Source organism: Scyliorhinus torazame, chromosome 3 (genome assembly GCF_047496885.1).
Source record: "Scyliorhinus torazame isolate Kashiwa2021f chromosome 3, sScyTor2.1, whole genome shotgun sequence".
In the NCBI taxonomy this organism is placed as follows: domain Eukaryota; kingdom Metazoa; phylum Chordata; class Chondrichthyes; order Carcharhiniformes; family Scyliorhinidae; genus Scyliorhinus; species Scyliorhinus torazame.
In genome coordinates this window covers 116294492-116319426 of record NC_092709.1, presented here as the reverse complement: position 1 = coordinate 116319426, position 24935 = coordinate 116294492, and the positions used below count along the sequence as shown (strand labels likewise).

The 24935-nt window shown below is 44.4% G+C and overlaps 2 protein-coding genes across 5 annotated transcripts in view; one reads left to right on the top strand and one right to left on the bottom strand.

Annotated features, from left to right (window-relative positions):
- Positions 1 to 1416, bottom strand: part of LOC140408656 (neuropeptide Y receptor type 1-like) — a 49976-nt gene extending 48560 nt beyond the window's left edge. The window contains exon 1 of one of the 3 annotated variants that reach the window (XM_072496151.1): positions 1040 to 1416. The gene's annotated coding sequence lies outside the window, so the exon portion shown is untranslated. Of the gene's footprint in view, positions 1 to 406; positions 508 to 661; positions 1016 to 1039 lie in introns of those variants that run through there. The other 2 variants (XM_072496150.1, XM_072496152.1) reach the window with 2 other exon arrangements.
- Positions 1417 to 1597: 181 nt separating this feature from the next.
- LOC140408655 (neuropeptide Y receptor type 5-like) lies at positions 1598 to 24678 on the top strand. Of its 2 annotated transcripts, XM_072496148.1 has the most exons (3): positions 1598 to 1903; positions 11306 to 11581; positions 19570 to 24678. In XM_072496148.1, exon 3 carries the CDS (start codon positions 20139 to 20141, stop codon positions 21552 to 21554), a length of 1416 nt encoding a protein of 471 aa, XP_072352249.1. In that variant the 5' UTR covers positions 1598 to 1903; positions 11306 to 11581; positions 19570 to 20138; the 3' UTR covers positions 21555 to 24678. The 2 variants fall into 2 exon arrangements, with proteins under 2 accessions (XP_072352249.1, XP_072352250.1); XM_072496149.1 differs by lacking the exon at positions 11306 to 11581.
- Positions 24679 to 24935: the final 257 nt, after the last annotated feature.

Below are 24935 nucleotides of genomic sequence, written 5' to 3'. Positions count from 1 at the left end.
CTGACACAAACAGCTTTGCAGCAAGCACCAACGTCCCTGATAAGTCATCATGATGAATGCTGGAAACTGCATTTTAAGGGGGGGAAATCGAATCTTTGATACTAACGTTCCTGCAATGGCTCAAACATCATGAAACCCAACAAGATGCATAAAAGTTGCGTCAATCTAACAATTAGAAAACAACTTTAAAACATGATTCAGCAAACCGAGTGTTATTATTTCATATATTAAGAAACAAAGCTAAATGAACTGCTGAGTAACTAAATAAAGGGGTTACAGGGACATGCCTGCAGAGACCAGCCGGCTATTTTACTTTCAATATCTATTCCTCTTGAAACGCATAAAAAGCAATAACTGTTCTCTAAAAGTTCGTGAGAGGTCCTCTAGGATTGAAAGCTTCACTCACATCGACTGAGTTGTATTTTCTCTCGATTCAGGACTGGACACAACGCGAACCATCAGGGAGGTAAGCTCACCTCTTGCCAGCTCACCGCTCTCATCCTCACTGAGAGCAAGGCTTTAGCATCACACATTGCCATTTCTGACTGAGCACCCCCCTCCCCCCAAAAAAACAAAACAATATGGGGGCTGTTTCCTCTGCCAGAAAGCGAACCGTTGCTTTCCGAAAGCATATTGCAGGGTGGACCAACACAATACTTACATAAGATCCATCTCCCAAACTCAGCCGTGCCTCTTATAATAGCCAAACAACACTCTGAACAGGACTCTGAAGATAAGCAGCCTAAACCCACCGAAGGCTCAGAGAGTGCTGAAGATGCCTTTTGCACCCTGCTATTGAGTGAATAATTAATCAATGCGAGTTGCTCCCTTATTTCCGACAGCAGAGGCGGATCTCTTGAGATCAGCTCCTGTCAAATCACACGGTGAGTTCACTGTCAAAGGTGGGGGCTCTAACAGGGGTGGCCTATATATATTTTTTAAATCCCACAGAAACCCAGTTAAACTGAGAGAAGACACGCAACTCCCGAGTACAAAATAGCCCCCCGCCCCCCAGGTCCTGAAGCAGCTCTGGACTTACAGCAGCCTGCCCACAATTTGTGGTCGTCTGGGTTGTTGCTGCCGCCTGCAGGATATGCTGCTGATATCAGCGGCTGCTCCGGTCCCTGTGGACTTCACTGAATGAGATCCGGCACTGTTGTCAAAAGACGAGCTTCAAAGATGCTAGAATCCAACTGCTCATTAAAAGCTGAGTGGGAGGATATTATTCAGCCTGTGACACTTCCTTACGATGCCCGCGTCTCTCTATATCATTGCCACAGACATTCAATGCCTCGTTCCATGGAGTGAAACGGACAGGATGATTTGATTTGAGTGGATAATGAGGAAGCTTCTTCTGCAGTTCTGAAATCAACAACGATACAAAGAGGTCAATCTGTGGAGTGCGATCTAGCTCCAGCCTCTTCCCACCTAACTGAGTGTAAATCCAGGGCCAGAGACATAAAGGGGGAGGTTTCGATTTGGAAGGAGAGACTCCACAGCTTCTGGGAAGGAAAACAATTACCAAACAGGACGGAGGTGGGAATCCCACTGGAGGACGAGGGGGTGGGAGGGAGGGAGGGAGCTGGGACGAATTAAATGAAGAAGACAGCGGGAAATAAACAGCCTTCCTCTGTGTCAGCAACTCACATTGAGACCAAGGACACCCACCGCCGAGTCGCAGCCGTCGAAATGGTCATTTCCACAGCTCTCCAAACTGAACCAAGTGAAGATTTGATGGGCCGAATGGCCTAATTCTGCTCCTATGTCTTCTGGTTTGAGAAACTCCAGTAAATTAATGTGCAATCACCCCCCCCCCCCCAATGTAATCGAGGTGCTCAGATCCAGGAGCAAGGAAATGTGGATGAATTCACGGAGAAATTGATCATTGTGCTTCGGATTTCAGGTACCCAATCTCCCATGTTGCTGTTTCCCTAACAATACATGCATGCGATCTTTAAACTTGCCCTGTGTGGGTACCGAGTCAATGCTCCATGGCCATGCGTTCAGCTCGCAGCTTGATTTCATTCATTTGAGAATGTATTAGTATTTCACCTGCTTTGTATCTCTTTGCTGTGTACCGGCTGTGCATGTATGTGTGTTCCGTGTAAAGACAGCAGCATTTAGTACATTAGCTTCTGTTCGGATCACTCGACCTTATTCTCCGTTAGCAAGTGTTTAGACTATTCCTGGAGCGGAGCAGGTTTACAATAAAGAATCCACGCAGTACTGCATGCTTTTCGTGGTCATTTATCCGAAAAACACGAAAGAAAATGGCAAAACAAATCCTCCTTATTTCCGGAGTCACGAATGCGTTCATTTATCTGCGTTTCACTTGCGGGGACATATAAAAATGATTAGTTCGAGGGAAAATAAACATTGGCTTTATATAATAGACCAGCTGCCCGGTTTGACCCAGTGACTGAACGATAAAACAAATACAGTTGTTTCCATTTGTCCAAGTTCTGCATGGTAATAACAAAAAAGTTTTAACATTTTACGTATTTGTCCAACAGCAGGATTTAGTTAAAATCATAAGTTTGTACTGCGATTCTGCCATTAGCTGCAAGTTAATGTGTCCAGTAAGAAAGGTTAACAGAGGGACAAAACATTGCATAATACAGGTCAGTGTATAAGAAAGAAAAGAGCCAAATTCAACAATAATATACCTTTCTTAACAATGTTGGTGTTACCACTGCAGGTGACCAAATCATTTATTTAACTATTAACAATAGAACATACAGTGCAGAAGGAGGCCATTCGGCCCATCAAGTCTGCACTGACCCACTTAAGCCCTTACTTCCACCCTATCCCCTTAACCCAATGACCCCTCCTAACCTTTTTGGACACTAAGGGCAATTTAGCATGGCCAATCCACCTAACCTGCACATCTTTGGACTGTGGGAGGAAACCGGAGCACCCGGAGGAAACCCACGCAGACTTGGGGAGAACGTGCAGACTGCGCACAGACAGTGACCCAGACAGGGAATCGAACCTGGGACCCTAGCGATGTGAAGCCACAATGCTATCTGCTGTGCTACTGTGCTGCCCTAATAGATTTGCTTTAAATGGTCAAGTGACAAAGTAATTGGTCTCTGACCTTGTAAAACAACCGAAAACAAATCTGAAATGTATAGCCTCGTCCTCTTTAAAGAAGCAAAATAAATATATTCCCTTGGTAAATTTTCTGACAGTATTCCCTTGACGAAGTATCTGGATCCCATGATTTCTCAGATGTGGGTCCCCAACGCCTGCTCAGCTGTCGGGGAGAATATATCCTGTTTAAATCAGCAGCTTCTACTCAGCATTGAAGGAAGGGCAGCAATTTGATAGGAATCGCCTGAAGCCATCCTCATTCACATACTGAAGGGCATCTCTAGAGAGACACTGGCATTAATTGCCTGTGCATACTTTCAGGCTGGGAATAATATGGGGCGGGGGAGAGAAAAAGGACAAGGGAACTAAGAATAAAAAAATTGAGCAAAAGGATTGATAAAATCGCCTGCTTCTTTATATTACCTTTAAAAAATACACTGCTATTCTTTTTACGAGAACTTATTAAATAGGCAGACAGTTCAAAGGGCACCAAAGATTTGTCATTAGTGACTTACTAATAGTTGAAGGAAGGAGTGATCCAATTCTAAATTGTAATTTTACAATTTTGATCAAGGTCCTCTGTTAGCATCCAGTGTTTCTATTTGGTTCCTTCATGTTGTAGTCACCTGGGTTGGCCACTTCCTGACTTAAAATGGAGAACCGCAAAGACTAAAGGGAAATTCAGCCAACACAGGCAAAAACGAGCAAGTGCAGAAATCCTGTTCATTGGAACTTGCAAAAAACCAGACAGCACTGAAACCAGCAGCCATCTGCATAGTAATGAGCGATTCCCAGGCACAATTGATACACTTCAGGTGAATAAGGCCAAGCCAGACTCCTCGGCACCAGCAGGAGCCAAGACAAAGGAAGGCCAACGGACATTTAGGGACCGCCCAACGATCAGGGAACAACTCCAGTATTGGAGAAATCGATCCAAGTGATCGGAATGCAGTCCAATCATTTGGAACCAGGTACGGGGTCCGCCCCGAAGGGTGGGTAGCCCTTGGGGACTATAAAATAGAGTCCCCAAGTTCAATTCGTCCTTCTTAGCAGGGTCACTCAACAAAGCGAATCAACCCCTGAGAGTGAACTGCCCAGCTGCCGCACCAACCAAGTAAGTCTCCAGTCAATGCTCGCTACGAGATAGGCGCTCCTAGCTACAAGTCCATACCAGCTTTTGAATCCTGCAGATTCAAGACCTGAACGAAAGGCCATTTGTTCCCCTGACCTGGTGGGCCAATTCCGAAGCTAAGTATAGGCCTTTTAGTGATAGAAATAGTCTAAAAAGTAGAGTTTATGCATGAGCAGTGACTTACTGTGTATAATAAATGTGTTTTGATTTGAATCTTACTAATTGGTGTGTTGAGTCATTGATCAGTACTTGAACTTGAACCTCGTGGCGGTATCAGAAAGCTACCTGGTGACTCTAGAGCAAAGGTTAAACAGAGCAAATTACGAATTAAGAGCCAACTGAAAGTTAGCAACAATGTTACTGTGTTCAGTCTTCTGGCCATGAAACACCATTATGACAAACATGCAACAGAACGCTAAAAGATAATGCGAAAGACTTGAAGCAAGTTTTTTTGCGACAGTTGACCAAATAAAGAGAATGTGAGAGGGACATGAAGAGATATAGATACAAAGAGGGAGTGAAAGAGAACTGACCGGGGAGAGAATGAAAACTCCTGAAATAAATACGTTTAAATATTAATCAAAGTTTTATCTGATACACATATTCCAAATGATAGATTGTGTGGCAAGTTGCTTTCAGTACACATCATTTTATTTTGTTGCTGGGCTACCCACTGGCTTTGAGGGTTTATCCAGTGAATCATAGAATCTCCACAATGCAGAAGGAGGCCATTCAGCCCATCGAGTCTCCACCGCCCCTCTGAAAGAGCACTTTACCCAGGTCCACTCTGCCATCACCGTAACATCACTAACCTACACAGCTTTGGACACTGAGGGGCAATTTAGCATGGCCAATCTGCACATCTTTGGACTGTGGGAGGAAACTGGAGCACCCAGAGGAAACCCATGCCGTCACGGGGAGAAAGTGCAAAGTCCCACAGATGGCCACCCAAGGCCAGAATTGAACCCGGGTACCTGGTGCTGTGAGGCAGCAGTGTTAAGCACTGTGCCACCGTGCCGGTTATAGCTGCGTATAACCAGGAGTCTACATGTGTGATCCCAAATTAGTTAATCTCAGATGTAGCAATTCTACAGCTGGTTTTGATGCAATGAGTTGGGGGGAAATGCTCTTTCTCTTGTTTGATACACGGTGACACCTGGAAGTGTATTTCTGTAAATGTCAAACAAGATTGAGATCTGGCAGTGCAATGACATCCGTCCGTGGTAGAATAGCCTGACTGGCATCCCTCATTGTCAAGGCACAGAAATGAAGTACAGCCAGTTGGATGTCATCCCATTGGTAAGTCGATGAGATCATGCTCCCACAAGGAGTTCGCACCTCTACCATCAGGAGGAATTAGAGGGAGAAAATTGGTAGAGAAACAAATAGGAAAATAGATGCAACTGCATTTTAATAGTTGATTGAATAATAACAACAACTTTATATTTATATAGCACCTTTAACTTGGTACAATGTTATAAAAACTTCAGGGGAGCTTTGTCAAAAAATATTTGATATCAATCTGCATAACAAAGTATAAGGGAAAGTGACCAAATACCTGCTCCAAGAGGTAGCTTTAATAAGAATCTTAAAGGAGAAAAGAGAGGCAGAGAGGTTTAGAGATGAAAATTCCTGAGCTAAAGGCCAGGCCAACAGTAATGGAGTAATTAGAATCAGGGATTCTTGAGGGACCAGAATTGGAGGTGTGTAGTTATCTCAGAGAGTTGAAGTGGTCACAGAGATAGGGAGGGAAAAGATTCAAAAACAAGGATGGAAATTTTAAAATGGAAGCATTGCTTATCTGGGAACCAATTTTTAAAAAAATCTTTAAAATCAGTGGGAGAGGGGTTGATGGGTAAGTGGGATTTGACGGACAAGTTATGACATGGGTCCCAAAACTTGGGATGACCTCAAGTTTATGAAGGATGGAAATTAGGAGGTCGATCAAAGTGCATTGGAATAGTCAAGCCTCAAGATAGGAAAGGCATGGAAGATAGTTTCTGCAGTAGATGAATTGAGGCAATAGGTGCAGTCAGGTGGTGTTATGGAGGTGTAAATAGGCAGTCTTAATGATGACACAGATAAGTTTCCAGAGGTTCATTTCTGGGCGAATTATGTCATCACAATTGAAATTAGTTGAATTCAGCCACAGACCGTTGCAAGGGAGAGGGGTGAAGTTGGTGTTTAGGAAATGGAATTAATCGCAGAGACCAAATATTGAATATTATCAATTCATAATCTGATCAAATAGAAAAGGTTTAGTGACAGTAACAACCAGTCTAACTTGGTATGGCTACATTACTACTTGGGGTTAAAGATAAATGCTGCATTTCTGCCCTTTGTACTTTCTAAATGTGACTTGAAACTCATTTCATAGTTGCCAAAACGAGAAGCTAATCTTTCAAATGTTTGGGATTCTAAAGAAGATTAATTTGTTCTGTGCATTGAGGTGCAGTATATTTCTGCATCAGCATTGAAGATGCGGGAATAAACCTTGTTCTGTTTAAATTGCTTCAGGAAGATTACATTAGTGCACTGACCTTGCACATGATGCCATTTTTGCTTGTTCAAAGCTTTTTTTTTTACTTGTTAAAGCAATTAAAAGGCTTGCCCCTAAATGTTACACTTTTAATGGAAACAACAATATTGACGCTTGTTCCAGCGAATTAGGAGGGACTCTAGGGATCACAGCACAGGAAGAAATGGATAGCTGTGCAGAGTAACAGGTTTGTGTTACTCTGCACAGCTATCCACCTTGGTAGGCAAGAAAACAGAACAAAGATTTGTATAAAGTGAATGTAGAAAACTTCAGGTGTCCTGCATATGGCAAAAACACCTTCATGTGGCATTGAAGCCATGTGCTCAACAGTAATGTTCACTAATACAGAATATCTGCATTAAAGAATGCAAGATTTAAGGGTGGTAACAATATTCCAGTTTAAATGTGAACAGGCATTGTGAGTGGTTGTGTACTCAGGACTACTTAAATTTACTGCAATCTGCTATTAACATTTTTTAGTCTTCCATGTAAACTATTTTTATTAAAATTCAGCAAGGGATATTTATAATAACATTACATTTACATATTGTCATTAATCTACTGCAACTCCCATGGTACATTGGGTTTCCTATGGTTTTCCTGAACCAATCAGAATAAAAAGAACCTGAGGCATGCACACAGAACACAGGGAATCAGCCAACCTTTACAAATTCTCAAAACGTAGGTATGCTTAACAGCTTAACAGTGAATCATTTGCATTATTCCAGATGTTTATTCATTATAATGCATTCACTGGTACAGAAGTGCAAAATTAACCTTCCCAGTAAAATGAATACCTCTTTATAGTACGTGACTGCTCCAAGAGGCAATACGCTTACAAAAGGTGCAATTAGGAGAAATCAGTCGATCCACAAACAAATCAGTGCTTTGTAACAAAAGGCACCAGTTTCTGTTGCTGTATTGCAAAAGAATGACTCTTGTTTATACTAAATCACATGTTGCTGATGTGACTTCTGAACCAATTCAAAATAATCTTTTTTTGACATTTTCTGGTTGGAGAAAAAGTCATGAGTTCAACGGAGAAAATGTCATTTCCCCAGCCCCATTCACCACCTCACAACACCCCCAAGCACCTCCCCAGCCAATTGAGGATTTTAAATGCGGTCACTATTGTAATGTAGGAAGCACAACAGCCAATCTGCACACAGTAAGATCCCACAAATGAAAAAAATGGCTGTATTGGAATACGTAGTTGTATTTAGGGGTAACACAGGTGAGGGTTTCAGCAGTAGATTAGCTGAAGCAGGGGCAGAGGTGCGCAATGTTACAGATGAGGATGTCAGCTGACACCACAAGAATTTGTGTCTGATACTTCAACTACATTTATCATATAATCCAAATTAATTTTCCCTCTGTCAAGTCTAAAAACCCTAGGTTCCTTGCTATTAAATTGCAAATTCCATTTCTTCATTTGGTGATTAAGTTTGTCAAGATTATTTTTCAATTTGGGGACAGTGATATTCAGTATTTTCCATGAGTCCCAAATATAGTTTGTACATATTCATTCTCCGCCTGAGAAATAGGTTTATAATAATGCAATACCAGCCCTAATGTTGTATAGATGCAAACAAAATTATAGTGCTCACATTTTCATCAAAAATGAATATTTAATTCAGCTGCATGATAAATGACCTTAGATACGTTTCACAATGAGAAAAATAACTATGTTTAAGTTCAATGTGTGTATATTCCACAAATAATATTTATTGCAACATAATATGTGCTGGACCATACTTTTTCACACTAATTTCCCATAAAGCTGACAATCAAGCTACCAATTACATCATGTCACTTGACTTGCACTTTGAATCTAAACATGAAGAATGAGCAATCCATGTTGACAGAGACAACCGCTTGCCACACAAAAAATAGACCAGTTTCATTTGTTGACAAGTCAAATGAAAATATTGTGTATTTTATAAGTGGCAATAGTTACTAAACATTGATATCAAGTGCATACTTAATCGAACAGATCGCTTATATATAATTTATCCTATACCCCAGTTTCATAAACTATAATTCTGCATTTTCTATCATAGGATTTTAAACTAGGGCCAGTAGAAGGGATGGTTCATCACTCCAATCTACGATACCCAGTCCAAGATGGTCCAGCCAAATATGGGGCATCTGCACATTTAAGATAGAAAATCAAATGGGTGATAAGGAGAATTATGTTTTACACAGTGGATTCTTATGATCTGTAGGGGTAATGGAAGCAGATTCGTTTGTAACTTTACAAAAATAAATTGGATATACATTGTAAAAATAAAAAAATAAAGGCAGAGGTATTGAGAAAGAGCAGGGAAGGGACATTATCTGGATTTCCAAAGCGCGCAGAGACATAATGGGCCCAAAAGGTTCCTTCTCTGCTGAAAACTCTATGACCATGTTTTTTAATCATAAATTATGCAACATAAAATTCTATTATCTCTTGGTTCATATGGAATCTCAGTAATCCACGCATCTCTGGCCACTGGACCAGAATCTGTAATGCAGCTTTGAGCTTCAAATCCCCCACACAATGAAATTACTGATCCCACCAATTTTGTCGGGTGAAAGTGGAGCGTGAAGGTCAGATTTTGTGATGGGATTTCAGAGGCAGCTCTAAGCCTGACTTTGCACTTGTGCCAGTGCAAGAGCAGAAACTATTGGCCACAATCTTAGTCACAAACACTGAATGCCAGAGAGAGGTCAACTTCTGAAAATGACAACAAAAGCAAGTACAATGTAGTGCAATGACAATTTTATCTAAAACAAAATGTATATTGTGGGCGCATTTCAGTGAACAAATTTTGAAGTGCCCTTTTAGTGGGGTGTTTCTTGGTGGTCACATTGGCAAGATTGCGGCCTGTATTCAATGGCACTAAATCCCAAAAATGAGCCCCCACGTGAATCTCGACATGCTGGTTCACTCGACGAATGATTTGCTTGACTTGCGCTTCAGCTGCTCGCCGCTAACAAGCGGGGGCTGGTTTGTATCTATTATGGTACTTGGGGTGAATGGAATCAAAGGCTATGGGGAGAAAGCAGGATTAGGCTGTTGAGTTAGATGATCAGCCATGATTGTGATGAATGGCAGAGCAGGCTCGAAGGGTCAAAAGGCCTCCTCCTGCTCCTATCCTCTATATATCTATGTATCTATGAAACACCCCCCCACCACTCACTCCCAGTCAACAAACAAGGATGGCAGTGTGCAGACCTCCTCCCCGCTTTGGGGATGCCAACCTGACTAGGCTTCTCAATGCTGTCGATGAGAGGCAGGACACCCTGGGCCGGATTCTCCAATAAGGGGGCTATGTCCCCAACCGGCGTGAAAAGCAGCGCCAACCACTCCGACGTCAACAGTCCCCGATAATGGAGAATTCCTAGGGGCTAGGTTGGTGCCGGAGTGGTCCCCGCAGCTCCACCCGCTCATGCGCGGAACGGCCGGCGTAATTCCGCGCATGCGTGAGTGTTCCCTTCTCCGCGCCGGGTACCGGGCAACATGCCGGAGCCCTACAGGGGCCCGGCGCGGAGGAACATAGGCTCCCACGGAACCAGCCCGCCCGCCAATCGGTAGGCCCTGTTCGTGGGCCAGGCCACCGTGGCCCCCCCCCCCCCGGGGTCGGATCCCACCGCCCTCCCTCCAGGATTGCCCCCGCAGACTCCCCTTCCAGGTCCCGCCGTGTGGGACCTGAGTAACCCATGCCAGTGGGACATGGACAAACTCATCAGCCACTCGGCCCATTGGGGCCCGGAGAATCGCCGGGCGGGGGGGGGGTCGCTTTCAATGGCCCCCAACCGGCACAATGGGAATCCTGCAGGTGGCCAAGAATTGGCGGGGGAGAATCAGGAAGCCGGCGGCGGGGTGCAATTCTCGCTTCTCCCCGGGGATTCTCCAACCCGGCGCGGGGTCGGAGAATCCCGGCCCCTATTCCCCCAAGTGGGACGGAGGACCAGCAGCAGGGTCAGCAATGCCACCTGGGAGGCAGTGGCAGCTGCAGTGAGTGCGGGAAGCCTGGCCAGGAAGACCGCCATCCACAAGAAGACAATAATAATAATCTTTATTGGCACAAGTAGGCTTACATTAACACTGCAATGAAGTTATGTTAAAAGCCCCCAGTCGCCACACTCCGGCACCTGTTCGGGTACACAGAGGGAGAATTCGGAATGTCCAAATTACCTAACAGCATGCCTTTCGGGACTTGTGGAAGGAAACCGGAGCACCCGGAAGAAACCCACGCAGACACGGGGAGACAAATGACCAGCAATGAGCTGCAAGCGTAATTTACCATCTCTCTCCTGGTATCAGTCCTGCCTACTACCCCTCAAATTGCCAATACCCCCCTGCTCCCCCCAATCAACTGGCTGACACCTCGCACCCTCTCAACATCCGATCTTCAACCTTGTTCCCCTGAATTCCCTGTACCCACCAGCACAACCCCTTCAAGTCTAGGGGCGGTGGCCACACATGCCACCTCTTGTAGATCCTCTGAACCATCAAGTGTGTGGCTCACAATGCCCTCTCTTTGTCCCCACAGGAGAAGACAGCCACACCCACTATGAGGAATGGGTCGTGGAGACCGCAAGTTTGACTGAGGAGAGAGCAGTCACTGACAACGAGGTTGGCCTGCTCCACAGAGATGAGGATCCACTGTCTCTTCACCCAGATGACCTGAAGTGAGTTGTTGAAGCCTGACAAAATTATCCTTACCGTTCACTGACTACATTTCCATTGTCTTACAGGATCGGCATCTGAGGAAGCTGGGACATCTGGAGACATACCAACCCCTGCCACTCAAGACAAAACCTCGGAGGTGAGTTCCGAGGAGAACATCGGTGATGCGTCACAGCTATCACCCGCACCTTCCTCCAGCACAGACACACACACCACAGTGGGCAACATTAATGGGCAGGCTTCAGAGGCACTATCTGGTGAGCAACAAACAGTTGCTGATGCACAGCAGGTGGAGGAACGGACATCCAAGAGAGACAGCAGTCTTCTTCATCCCAGGGCTCATCTAGATCCCAGCCAGATGCCTAGCCTCCAGACAAGGTTCTCCCAGAACAGATGCACATAATATACCAGAGCTGTGAAATTCAGGAAGGCGCATCAGCAATATTCCAGCAACTGCAAGGTCAATTGGGGGAGTACAAAAACCTTCAGGCACAGGAGATGCTGCCGACAATGTGTGGAACTCAGGCCAACACTGCAAGGGTGGCGACCGCAGTGTAAAAACTGGAGCACAGCGTCAGCGCCTTGAGCGGTGGTGTCCAAGGCATGGCTCAGTCTGTGATGACCATAGCAGAGGGTCTCGACATCATGTCCACATTGATGAGGGACATGTCCCAGGCAGAGGTGGGCATTGCCGAGGCGCTCCGGGGAGGAGGTGCTGGAGCCAAACCATCGGTCTTCTACCAAGGAGACTACGGCAGTCTCCTGTTCTTCTGAATCCCCTGCTCCTGACACCAGTGCATCTCAAGGGCAGCAGGCAGGGCCAAGTGGCATGGCGATGCCTGTGACACTGGTATTCAGCAAATGCCCTCCGGCCCCAGGCCTACCAGAGGATGTCTGCCATGGTATCAAAGATCACAGAGCGTGGAGAGCAGCAGGCTGCCTCCACCTCTGATGTGCATCCTGGGGACACACCTAGAAGACCACGGAAGATCAAGAAGAGTGTGGAGCACTAAGTGAACACTGGTGAGGTCACTTTGTGCAGCAAGTCGAAATGGAAATCTGTCACAGTAAAATATTCACTATTAAAACATGTCCCACCTCATACATCATAGAATCATATCATAGAATTTACAGTGCAGAAGGAGGCCATTTGGCCCATCGAGTCTGCATTGGCCCTTGGGTAGAGCACCCTACCTAAGTCCACACCTCCACCCTATTCCCGTAACCCAGTAAGCCCACTGTTGCTAACTTTTGGTTGGCTCTTAATTTGCAATTTGCTCTGTTTGTTTAACCTTTGCTCGAGAGTCGCCAGGTATCTTTATGATACCGCCACAAGGTTCAAGTCCAAGGACTGATCAATAACGCAACACACCAATTAGTAAGATTCAAATCAAAACACATTTATTACACACAGTAAATCACTACTCATGCATAAACTCTACTTTCTAGTCTATTCCTATCACTAAAAGGCCTATACTTAGCTTCAGACTGGCCCACCAGCTCAGGGGAACAAATGGCCTTTCGTTCAGGTCCTGAGTCTGCAGGATTCAAAAGCTGGTATGGACTGGTAGCTAGGAGCGCCTATCTCGTAGTGAGTGTTGACTGGAGACTTACTTGGTTGATGCGGCAGCTTAGACAGGTCACTCTCACGGGTTGATTCAAGTTGCTGAGTGACTCTGCCAAGAAGACCGGATTGAACTTGGGGACTCTACTTTATAGTCCCCAGGGGCTCCTGCCCTTCGGGGCGGACCCTGTACCTGGTCCCAAATGATTGGACTGCGTTCCGATCATTTGAATTGATTTCTCCAATACTAGAGTTGTTCCCTGATCGCTGGGCAGTCCCTAAATGTCCGTTGGCCTTCCTTTGTCTTGGCTCCTGCTGGCGCCGAGGAGTCTGGCTTGGCTTTATTCACCTTAAGTGTTGCAATTGTGCCTTGGAATCGCTCATTACTGAGTGCTGTATTTCGTGCATTTGAGTGCTATAATGAGAGTTTGGTGACTGAGGGGGTATAAGGCTTCATTTCTTTCTAAAGCCTAGTCTTTCATTTATTTAGTTAATTCACTTAAAGGTTGCTGTTTGGTTTAGAAGAAGGTGAATTTTCAATCAGCTTTAAACACAGCTTCTACGTGTAGGCACTTGCAGCTGGAGCTTGTTAATTAGTTAATTGGATTAGACCAGTTTTCAGAGGCTAGATTCACAGTATAAAAGTGATCCCCTACAGTGCAGACTTTGTTTGCACTGAGTGCTGAATTTGGTGCATTTGAGTGCTATAGTGAGAGTTTGGTGACTGAGGGAGTGCTGAATTTGGTGCATTTGAGTGCTATAGTGAGAGTTTGGTGACTGAGGGAGTGCTGAATTTGGTGCATTTGAGTGCTATAGTGAGAGTTTGGTGACTGAGGGAGTTAGGTGAGGAGGGAGTAAGGTGCTCCTTTCATTTTGTTTCCTACATTTCCTCAAAGAGTGAGAAGAGAGCCAGGAGTTTGCAGAGAGTGCAGCTGACTGGGAGCAGAGTCGGAGGGCGGAGGTCCAGTTGGTCCACAGGGCAGCTATATTCTGTAAAGTAAGAGGGGATGGAGGCTAGGACAGTTGCATGCTCCTCCTGTAGGATGTGGGTGGTGAGGGATACCACCGGTGTCCCCGCTGACTATACCTGCGGGAAGTGCACCCAACTCCAGCTCCTCAAAGACTGTGTTGGGGAACTGGAGCTGAAGCTGGATGAACTTCGGATCATCCGGGAGGCAGAGGGGGTGATAGAGAAGAGTTACAGGGAGGTAACCACACCCAAGGTACAGGACAAGAATAGCTGGGTTACAGTCAGGGGAAAAAAAAAAACAGGCAGACAGTGCAGGGAACCCTCGTGGCCGTTCCCCTTCAAAACAAGTGTACCGTTTTGGATGCTGTTGGGGGGGATGACCTACCGGGGGAAGGCCCTAGCAGCCAGGTCTCTGGCACTGAGTCTGGCTCTGGGGCTCAGAAGGGAAGGGGGGAGAATAGAAAAGCAATAGTTGTAGGAGATTCAATGGTTAGGGGAATAGATAGGAGATTCTGTGGTCGCGAGCGAGACTCCCGGAAGGTATGTTGCCTCCCGGGTGCCAGGGCCAGGGATGTCTCGGATCGTGTCTTCAGGATACTTAAGGGGGAGGGTGAGCAGCCAGAAGTCGTGGTGCACATTGGTAGCAATGACGTAGGTAGGAAAAGGGGCGTGGAGGTAATAAACGAGTTTAGGGAGTTAAGCTGGAAGTTAAAAGCCAGGACAGACAGAGTTGTCGTCTCTGGTTTGTTGCCGGTGCCACGTGATAGCGAGGCTAGGAATAGGGAGAGAGTGCAATTGAACACGTGGCTGCAGGAATGATGTAGGAGGGAGGGCTTCAGGTATTTGGATAATTGGAGCGCATTCTGGGGAAGGTGGGACCTGTACAAGCAGGACGGGTTGCATCTGAACCAGAGGGGCACCAATATCCTGGGAGGGAGGTTTTCTAGTACTCTTCAGGAGGGTTTAAACAAATTTGGCAGGGGAATGGGAACCGGATTTGTAGTCCAGCAACTAAGGTAGCCGATATTCAGGACGCCAAAGCGTGTAATGAGGCAGTGGGGAAGGGAACACTGACAAAGGAGAGTAATTGCAGGCACGGAGATGGTTTGAAGTGTGTACTTCAACGCAAGAAGCATCAGGAATAAGGTGGGTGAACTTAAGGCATGGATCAGTACTTGGGACTACGATGTGGTGGCCATCACGGAAACTTGGATAGAAGAGGGGCAGAAATGGTTGTTGGAGGTCCCTGGTTATAGATGTTTCAATAAGATTAGGGAGGGTGGTAAAAAAGTTGGGGGGGGGTGCGGGTGGCATTGTTAATTAGAGATAGTATAACAGCTGCAGAAAGGCAGTTCGAGGAATATCAGCCTGCTGAGGCAGTACGGTTGAAGTCAGAAATAGGAAAGGAGCAGTCACCTTGTTAGGAGTTTTCTATAGGCCCCCCAATAGTAGCAGAGATGTGGAGGAACAGATTGGGAAACAGATTTTGGAAAGGTGCAGAAGTCGCAGGCTAGTAGTCATGGATGACTTTAACTTCCCAAACATTGAGTGGAAACTCTTTCGATCAAATAGTTTGGATGGGGTGGTGTTTGTGCAGTGTGTCCAGGAAGCTTTTCTAACACAGTATGTAGATTGTCCGACCAGAGGAGGGGCAACATTGGATTTAGTACTTGGTAATGAACCAGGGCAAGCGATAGATTTGTTAGTGGGGGAGCATTTTGGAGATAGTGACCACAATTCTGTGACTTTCACTTTAGTAATGGAGAGGGATAGGTGCGTGCAACAGGGCAAGGTTTACAATTGGGGAAAGGGTAAATACGATGTTGTCAGCCAGGAATTGAAGTGCATAAGTTGGGAACATAGGCTGTCAGGGAAGGACACAAGTGAAATGTGGAACTTGTTCAAGGAACAGGTACTACGTGTCCTTGATATGTATGTCCCTGTCAGGCAGGGAAGAGATGGTCGAGTGAGGGAACCATGGTTGACAAGAGAGGTTGAATGTCTTGTTCAGAGGAAAAATAAGTCTTATGTAAGGCTGAGGAAACAAGGTTCAGACAGGGCATTGGAGGGATACAAGATAGCCAGGGGGAACTGAAGAAAGGGATTAGGAGAGCTAAGAGAGGGCATGAACAATCTTTGGTGGGCAGGATCAAGGAAAACCCCAAGGCCTTTTACACATATGTGAGAAATATGAGAATGACTAGAGCGAGGGTAGGTCCGATCAAGGACAGTAGCGGGAGATTGTGTATGGAGTCTGAAGAGATAGGAGAGGTCTTGAATGAGTACTTTTCTTCTGTATTTACAAATGAGAGGGGCCATATTGTTGGAGAGGACAGTGTGAAACAGACTGGTAAGCTCGAGGAAATACTTGTTAGGAAGGAAGATGTGTTGGGCATTTTGAAAAACTTGAGGATGAACAAGTCCCCCGGGCCTGACGGGATATATCCAAGGATTCTATGGGAAGCAAGAGATGAAATTGCAGAGCCGTTGGCAATGATCGTTTCGTCCTCACTGTCAACAGGGGTGGTACCAGGGGATTGGAGAGTGGCGAATGTCGTGCCCTTGTTCAAAAAAGGGAATAGGGATAACCCTGGGAATTACAGGCCAGTTAGTCTTACTTCGGTGGTAGGCAAAGTCATGGAAAGGGTACTGAAGGATAGGATTTCTGAGCATCTGGAAACACACTGCTTGATTAGGGATAGTCAGCACGGATTTGTGAGGGGTAGGTCTTGCCTTACAAGTCTTATTGAATTCTTTGAGGAGGTGACCAAACATGTGGATGAAGGTAAAGCAGTGGATGTAGTGTACATGGATTTTAGCGAGGCATTTGATAAGGTTCCCCATGGTAGACTTCTGCAGAAAGTAAGGAGGCATGGGATAGTGGGAAATTTGGCCAGTTGGATAACAAACTGGCTAACCGATAGAAGTCAGAGAGTGGTGGAAGATGGTGAATATTCAGCCTGGATCCCAGTTACCAGTGGTGTACCGCAGGGATCAGTTCTGGGTCCTCTGCTGTTTGTGATTTTCATTAATGACTTGGATGAGGGAGTTGAAGGGTGGGTCAGTAAATTTGCAGATGATACGAAGATTGGTGGAGTTGTGGATAGTGAGGAGGGCTGTTGTCGGCTGCAAAGAGACATAGATAGGACGCAGAGCTGGGCTGAGAAGTGGCAGATGGAGTTTAACCCTGAAAAGTGTGAGGTTGTCCATTTTGGAAGGACAAATATGAATGCGGAATACAGGGTTAACAGTAGAGTTCTTGGCAATGTGGAGGAGCAGAGAGATCTTGGGGTCTATGTTCATTGAAAGTTGCCACTCAAGTGGATAGAGCTGTAAAGAAGGCCTATGGTTTTGCTAGCGTTCATTATCAGAGGGATTGAATTTAAGAGCCGTGAGGTGATGATGCAGCTGTACAAAACTTTGGTAAGGCCACATTTGGAGTACTGTGTACAGTTCTGGTCGCCTCATTTTAGGAAGGATGTGGAAGCTTTGGAAAAGGTGCAAAGGAGATTTACCAGGTTGTTGCCTGGAATGGAGAGTAGGTCTTATGAGGAAAGGTTGAGGGTGCTAGGCCTTTTCTCATTAGAACGGAGAAGGATGAGGGGCGACTTGAGAGAGGTTTATAAGATGATCAGGGGAATAGATAGAGTAGACAGTCAGAGACTTTTCCCCCGTGTGGAACAAACTATCACAAGGGGACATAAATTTAAGATGAATGGTGGAAGATATAGGGGGGATGTCAGAGGTAGGTTCTTTACCCAGAGAGTAGTGGGGGCATGGAATGCATTGCCTGTGGACGTAGTTGAGTCGGAAACATTAGGGACCTTCAAGCAGCTATTGGATAGGTACATGGATTACGGTAAAATGATATAGTGTAGATTTATTTGTTCTTAAGGGCAGCACGGCAGCATTGTGGATAGCACAATTGCTTCACAGCTCCAGGGTCCCAGGTTCGATTCCGGCTTGGGTCACTGTCTGTGCGGAGTCTGCACATCCTCCCCGTGTCTGTGTGGGTTTCCTCCGGGTGCTCCAGTTTCCTCCCACAGTCCAAAGATGTGCAGGTTAGGTGGATTGGCCATGATAAATTGCCCTTGGTGTCCAAAATTGCCCTTAGTGTTGGGTGGAGGTGTTGACTATGGGTAGGGTGCTCTTTCAAAGAGCCGGTGCAGACTCAATGGGCCGAATGGCCTCCTTCTGCACTGTAAATTCAATGATAATCTATGATTAATCTAGGACAAAGGTTCGGCACAACATCGTGGGCTGAAGGGCCTGTTCTGTGCTGTATTTTTCTATGTTCTATGTTCTATTACCATGCAGATGGCTGCTGGTTTCAGTGCTGTCCGGTTTTTGCAGGTTTCAATATACATGATTTCTGCACTTGCTAGTCTTTGCCTGTGTTGGCTGAATTTCCCTTCAGTCTTTGCGGTTCTCCATTTTTAGTCGGGAAGTGGCCAACCCAGGTGGCTACACCACCTAACCTTTTTGGACACTCAGGGCAATTTAGCCAATCCACCTAACCTGCATATCTCTGGACTGTGGGAGGAAACCGGAGTACCCGGAGGAAACCCACGCAGACACGGGAAGAACTTGCAGAGACACTGCGGAGGCACAGTAACCCAAGCCGGGAATCAAACCTGGGAATCTGGAGCTGTGAAGCAATCGTGCTGACCACTGCGCTACCTTGCCACCCACATGTGAAGCCTCTGTCATGTTAATCTTCACAGCGGGCCTGCCTGCACCCCCACCCCCGGGCACAATGGTCGAAGATCAAAAGCCCCCAATGCAGACTCCATCATGAGGATGGGTGTGAGCGGGCTGTCAGATGAAAGACAGGAGTCAGATTTTAGGCTTAGAGTGCTGGATAATGATACTCAACTCAGCTCTCACTGTAACCATTCGCTTCGGAACCTATGCTACTGTGAATCCTTCTTGTTTTTACTCCACACTTTGTTTTTTATGGTTAAGCCACGTAAGGTCAGAGCATAACCTTTTTTGAGAAATTCCCTGGTTTACCATTCAGAGTTCAATTGATCAAGCAAGGTGACACAATGGTTAAAACTGCCACTTCACGCGACCTGGGTTTGATTCCCGTCTTGGGTCACTGTCTGTGCGGAGTTTGCATGTTCTCCCCGTGTCTGCGTGGACTTCCTCCTGGTGCTCCGGTTTCCTCCCACAGTCCAAAGATGTGCAGGTTAGGTGGATTGGCCATGATAAATTGTGCCTTAGTGTCCAAAGATTGGGTGGGCTTACAGGGTTGCAGTGGAGTGGGCCTAGGTCGGGTGTCTTTCAGTGGTTCCGTGCAAACTCGATGGGCCGAATGGCCTCCTTCTGCACTGTAAGAATTCTCTCGCCCTGCAATAGATTAGAACGGTGGAATTTAGATCAAGGCATGGATGGGTTTTCTGTGGAATTTGATGTTTTGTTCAGCTGGGAGTCTTACTTTTCTTGGCACCAGTGCTCATTGTCGGGATGTTCTAATTTAAGCTGGATACTTAAAAACAAATCTAACTTGCAGCCTAGTTGTTTTTATTGGTATAATTTCTTAAATGAGTTGCTCCATTCCTCTGATTTGTTTTCTTATATTCTGTATTAGGAATGTTGTAAAAGGCTGGAATGATTCATAGAACATTGTGCCTGAAGACATACAGATCCACAGCAGGAAACAACATTTATTGCCACTCCAGAAGGCTCACTGGTATGGGGTAAAAAGCCATTTCATTCCACATGTCTACTCTGGAGATCACAAAACATTGCCAAAATAAGAAGACATAAACACCTGTGCCAAACTTACAAATTCAAACAAGTTGCTTAACCTTTTGGATGAGCTTTTCAACCTTTTAAAATTAAATTACTAGGTTGTGGCAAATGTGATGTAACTGACTTGTGCTATTTATAACTTGTGTGCTATGTTGGTACTCAGTAGGCACTTGAAGTTTTTTGCCTCGTGTGCCCACTGTGCATGTTTACTGCTGAGACAGATTATGATTGCATCATGTCATTTGAGAATCTTACACCATATGCATTGGGTATTATTTAATAATGTAGGTGTTGTTGGCCAATGACAGCATGTTACAGGACTAATGACAATCCAGACCTTGCATGCTTTCCATTTTCTCCTGGACACAGTATCATCCTTCCTATTTTAACTGATTCTTCCTAATTATGCGCACATTTCTTTTTAAAAACACCAGTTCTGAATATTTCGAAATTCAGCAATCCAAAATGGATCTTGAAGATAAAAATAAAAGTAATGTCACTGTTACTTGGGATAATGGCGATAATACCACAGCGTATGGATTTGGTCTCCCTTCTTGGGATGACTATAATGGAAGTATCCATGATATCAGATATTTACTGGTTGGAATTTATACATTTATTACCGTTTTAGGGCTTCTTGGCAACTTCTTTGTTGTATTTGCACTGTGTAAAAACCTAAAGCAGAAATCAATGATTAACTTTCTGATTGGAAATTTAGCCTTCTCTGACATTTTAATTTTGTTGTTTTGTTCACCGTTTACACTGACTTATGTTCTTCTCGACCAATGGATCTTTGGGGAGATCATGTGTTATATAGTACCATTTGTTCAGTGTGTGTCAGTCATGGTTTCTATCCTCATGCTAATGTCAATTGCCATGGTTAGATATCATATGATAAACAATCCATTATCTAACCATTTTACCATAAATACGGGATATTTGGTCATGGGAACAGTGTGGATTATTGGATTTACTATTTGCTCACCATTACCTATCTTTCATAAAATCATAGACCTAAGTGAAACTGTTCACTTGGAGTCTTTAAAAAATAAATACTTATGTATCGAGTCATGGCCATCTGACACTTACAGAATTGCCTACACATTGTCCTTGTTAATCATTCAATATATTTTGCCAATAGTTTGTCTAACAATCAGCCATGCTAGTGTTTGCAGGAAGATAAGTGCCACTGTTCCCAGCAGACAAAGGAGATCCGAGGAGAATGAAATGATCAATTTAACTATACACCAGCCTGCTAATAAACAACTTCAAGCACAACACTCAAAGATGCAAGGATGGAACTATTCCTTTCTGAAAAAACACAAGAAGAGATATAGCAAGAAGTGTGCCAGGGTCATGCCTGCTGTGGCCAATGTCCACAATAATGGCCAGACTCGCAATGATCTCTTAGTAATCCATGGTTCAGAGAGTATCCAGCCTTTAACAACTTCATTTCTACCAGGTGTACCTGTATGTTTTGAATTGAAAGCTACGGAACCTGAAGAGCACGCCGATTCACAAAATGTTTCAGTGACGCCAAAATCTATCACCAGGTTGAGGAAACGATCACGCATTGTTTTCTATAAACTCACCATAGTAATTGTTGCTTTTACTATCAGCTGGATGCCTCTGCACATTTTTCACCTTTTAACTGACTTCAACGCTAATCTGATTTCAAACAGGCACTTCAAGCTGGTGTATTGCATCTGTCACCTACTGGGTTTGCTGTCCTGCTGTCTGAATCCTGTGCTGTATGGGTTCTTGAACAACGGCATCAAATCTAGTTTACAATCCTTGGCCAAATGCTTTTGGGTAGAATAATACCTATAGGGGGCAATATCAGAGCTTGACACCATGAACAAAACAATTGGACAATTTTGTCAGCTTCCATGAGGCCGCTAAATTTGATGTGCCATTGTGATCAATATCTGCTCCTGAGTCATTCAAACTCATTCAATAATGATCTACTCGAAAGGCATGCTTAGAAAAACTTCACTACCTTACTTCTTGCTTACTGAAATCTCAATAGAAAATGAAGTCAAAGTTTTTGCTGTGCAATATAGTGATGGTAAACAGAAAATAACAATTGTGTTTATATTAATTGGTATATACTTACAAAGCATGGAAAAATGCTGGGGGGGGATTCTCCATTTCTGAGACTAAATATTGACACCAGGGCAGAATTCGCGGACTTTCACGACAGCAAAACTGGTGCCGCACCTGGATCAAATCAGCGACTGTGGAGGAGCTAGCACCAGCGTCACATGGAACACAATCGATTCCAATGTAAAACGGTGCGGGATTCGCCGGGTCTGTGATTGACACTCGGAAGGCTGACAAGCTGCAGCCGCATATACACATTACAATCCCCACACACACTCTTCTCAGCCAAAAAGATGGCACTGGTGGCGCTGGAGCATGCCCATACAGCTGATGGGTCGGCTGGGACCAGCGGGCACCTAGGGGGGTGGCCTGGGAGGGGGACCTATATAACCCGTGGCCCTAAGTTCACAGTGAACTGTCAGTGGCGTGCACAGCTGCAAAATTGTCTTGCTGGCTGCGGCGATAGTGTTCTGTATCCGTCCACCCCGACCCCACAGCCCACCTCCTGGCCAAACCCGGTACTCCCCCCGGCCCTGACAGAAGTCTCCCGGCCAGCAGCACAACTGTCAGCAAACTATGGTGATGCTGGAAGCTATCTGTACCACCTCTCTCCCTCTCAGCAGCCACAATGCCGGGTTCACGATTTTTAAAAGCACAAGTGAATCTCGCCGTTGTGAACTCAGCCTATCAGAGGCGGAACATCGCGGAGGCTCCAGAGAATACCGGGTCTGGCCCGCTAATGACATGCAAATTGTATTTACTGTACATCCGTTCCAGACCACATTGATGCCACTGTCGAGGTGACGGAGACTTGCGATGATTTTGGCGTCAGAACCTATTCTCCGCCCAATCGCATTTTGCGATTTTGGAGTCTGCCAACGGAGAATCCCGCCCACTACATTCTGCAAATGTATTGATATAGGAAAGGGGAATTTTTATTCACTGATTCAATCTCATGGATTAACATCATTTATATACACAATATATTCTTATATTTTGTGGGCTGTACCAAATAGATCACTGTTCCAGTCTTATTTAAGTCTCTGATGTCACTACCTAGCTTTTCTCAAAAGTATATTTTGATTTCACACAATCTGAACCAAAGAGGAATCACTAATGCAGACAATGATCCTAGATTCTACATCCCAAGCCTTGATGCACTGTCTTAACCTGAAAAGAGGCCACAATTCCAGACAGTAGTTAATATACAGCCCTGCCACTAATTTATCATCAAATAAAATGGCCAAAACCAGGCCTTTAAATTGATATTTTGCAAATTAAATCTCCCTCACCCAAATTAATTACTTGAAAATATCTTGTATATAGCATCTAAATAATGTTTTATATGCTGTTGAAATGTTCTGTGTATGACATGTAATGTACTTAATAATAAATTCTAAAATGAGTACAGTATCAAAATTAATTCAGGAAAATATTTTGTTTATGCTTGTATACGTTGAAATGTACCATCACTCACTTGTAAATGATGGGATGTGATTAAAATTATAGATTTTTTTTTGCTTTCAACTCATTTCAATGAGAATAGAATTGGGAAATGATTTGTTGTCAAAGTTTTCACCCCACTGATGTTTCACAATCTGTGATGATTTTGTCTCTCTCCTGCCAAATGCCTGTGAAGGGGAAAATATAGTTTCGAATGACCAAATAGTTTATTTTGCATAACTGTGTAACTGTGATTTTAAAAACTATAAGAATAATAATCTTTATTAGTGTCACAAATAGGCTTACATTGACACTGAAATGAAGTTACTGCATTCGCCTAGTCGCCACATTCCAGCACCTGTTCAGGTACACAGAGGGAGAATTCAGAATGTCTAAGTCACCTAACAAACACATCTTTTGGGACTTGTGGGAGGAAACCAGAGCACCCGGAGGAAATTCACGCAGACACGGGGAGAACGTGCAGACTCCATACAGACAGTGACCAAGCCAGGAATCGAACCCAGGTCCCTGGCGCATTGAAACAACAGTGCCAAATGTAGCTTTCTGGACTGTCAGGTTTAAGCAACCATTGAGGGGGATATTTTTTTATTAAAACCCATCACAATGGAATGTAGCATCTCAGCAATTCACCCAAAGGAGTATTAAGATGACAAACTTCACATTCAAGACTGTCTTGTGGCTTAGTTCTGATTGTGAAATAATGCAGAGAGCCAAATGATGAATTGAATTGAAGCAGGCTAAAATAAATATACAATTATTAAAACTTGGAAAATATTTAACAAAATGGGAACAGAATAATGCATTCAGAATATTATATCCTTTTATATTTGTGTAGGCATCACAGATGCAACTGACGCTTGCATGTACTAGTTTAATAAATATGGAATTTGTGATTTAATTCTCCAGCTTCCATAACTTTGATGAATTATTAAGCGCCAAGTCCACATTCTCTGGTATGACCTTTACTCATATACTGAAGAGAGCATGAAATTACTAGCTGTTTTCTGTTTGGAGGAAATAAAAAGAACAAATAATGCGCGAAATATACAAGTATTCTTGTTGACTTATCACTTAGACATTTCAGACATGATTTGTCTTTATTACGTTCCAGCTTTTTGTTCTGCTAAACATGTTCCTGCGGGTTATTCTCCAGTGTGTCCTGCCAAGCAGAAGAGGTTTCAAAGTGAACAACTCACAAGTGAGAGTCAGATTTGTTACTGAAGTGTATCAAATGTCAAGAGGATGTCAGCTTGCAGAAACAATGCTCTCACATTTAAATATTGTTTATATTAAATATAGTGCGCACATTATTTCTGTCATTCAATGAAGCGTGATATCATGTCAATCTATACCATGCATTTTTTCATCATGATATTGTGTGAATAAACTGAAAATTGATGACTTCTGTTTCTGAATTTTAATGCATCATATACTTTTCCGATGAACAGCATTTTGTGAATGATGTGAATGGGGAGAGGCACAGTTATCTCCAGTTGCAATCAAGGTTCAAAAGTATGCACAGGGGGTAGGGGTGGGGGTGGATGGAATCTCTTGTTCAAAGGCTTTAAGTGCCTGATCGAAGGACACAGCTATGGGAAGTGGTTAACCACCAAAACCCCTGCCTTGCTGCATACC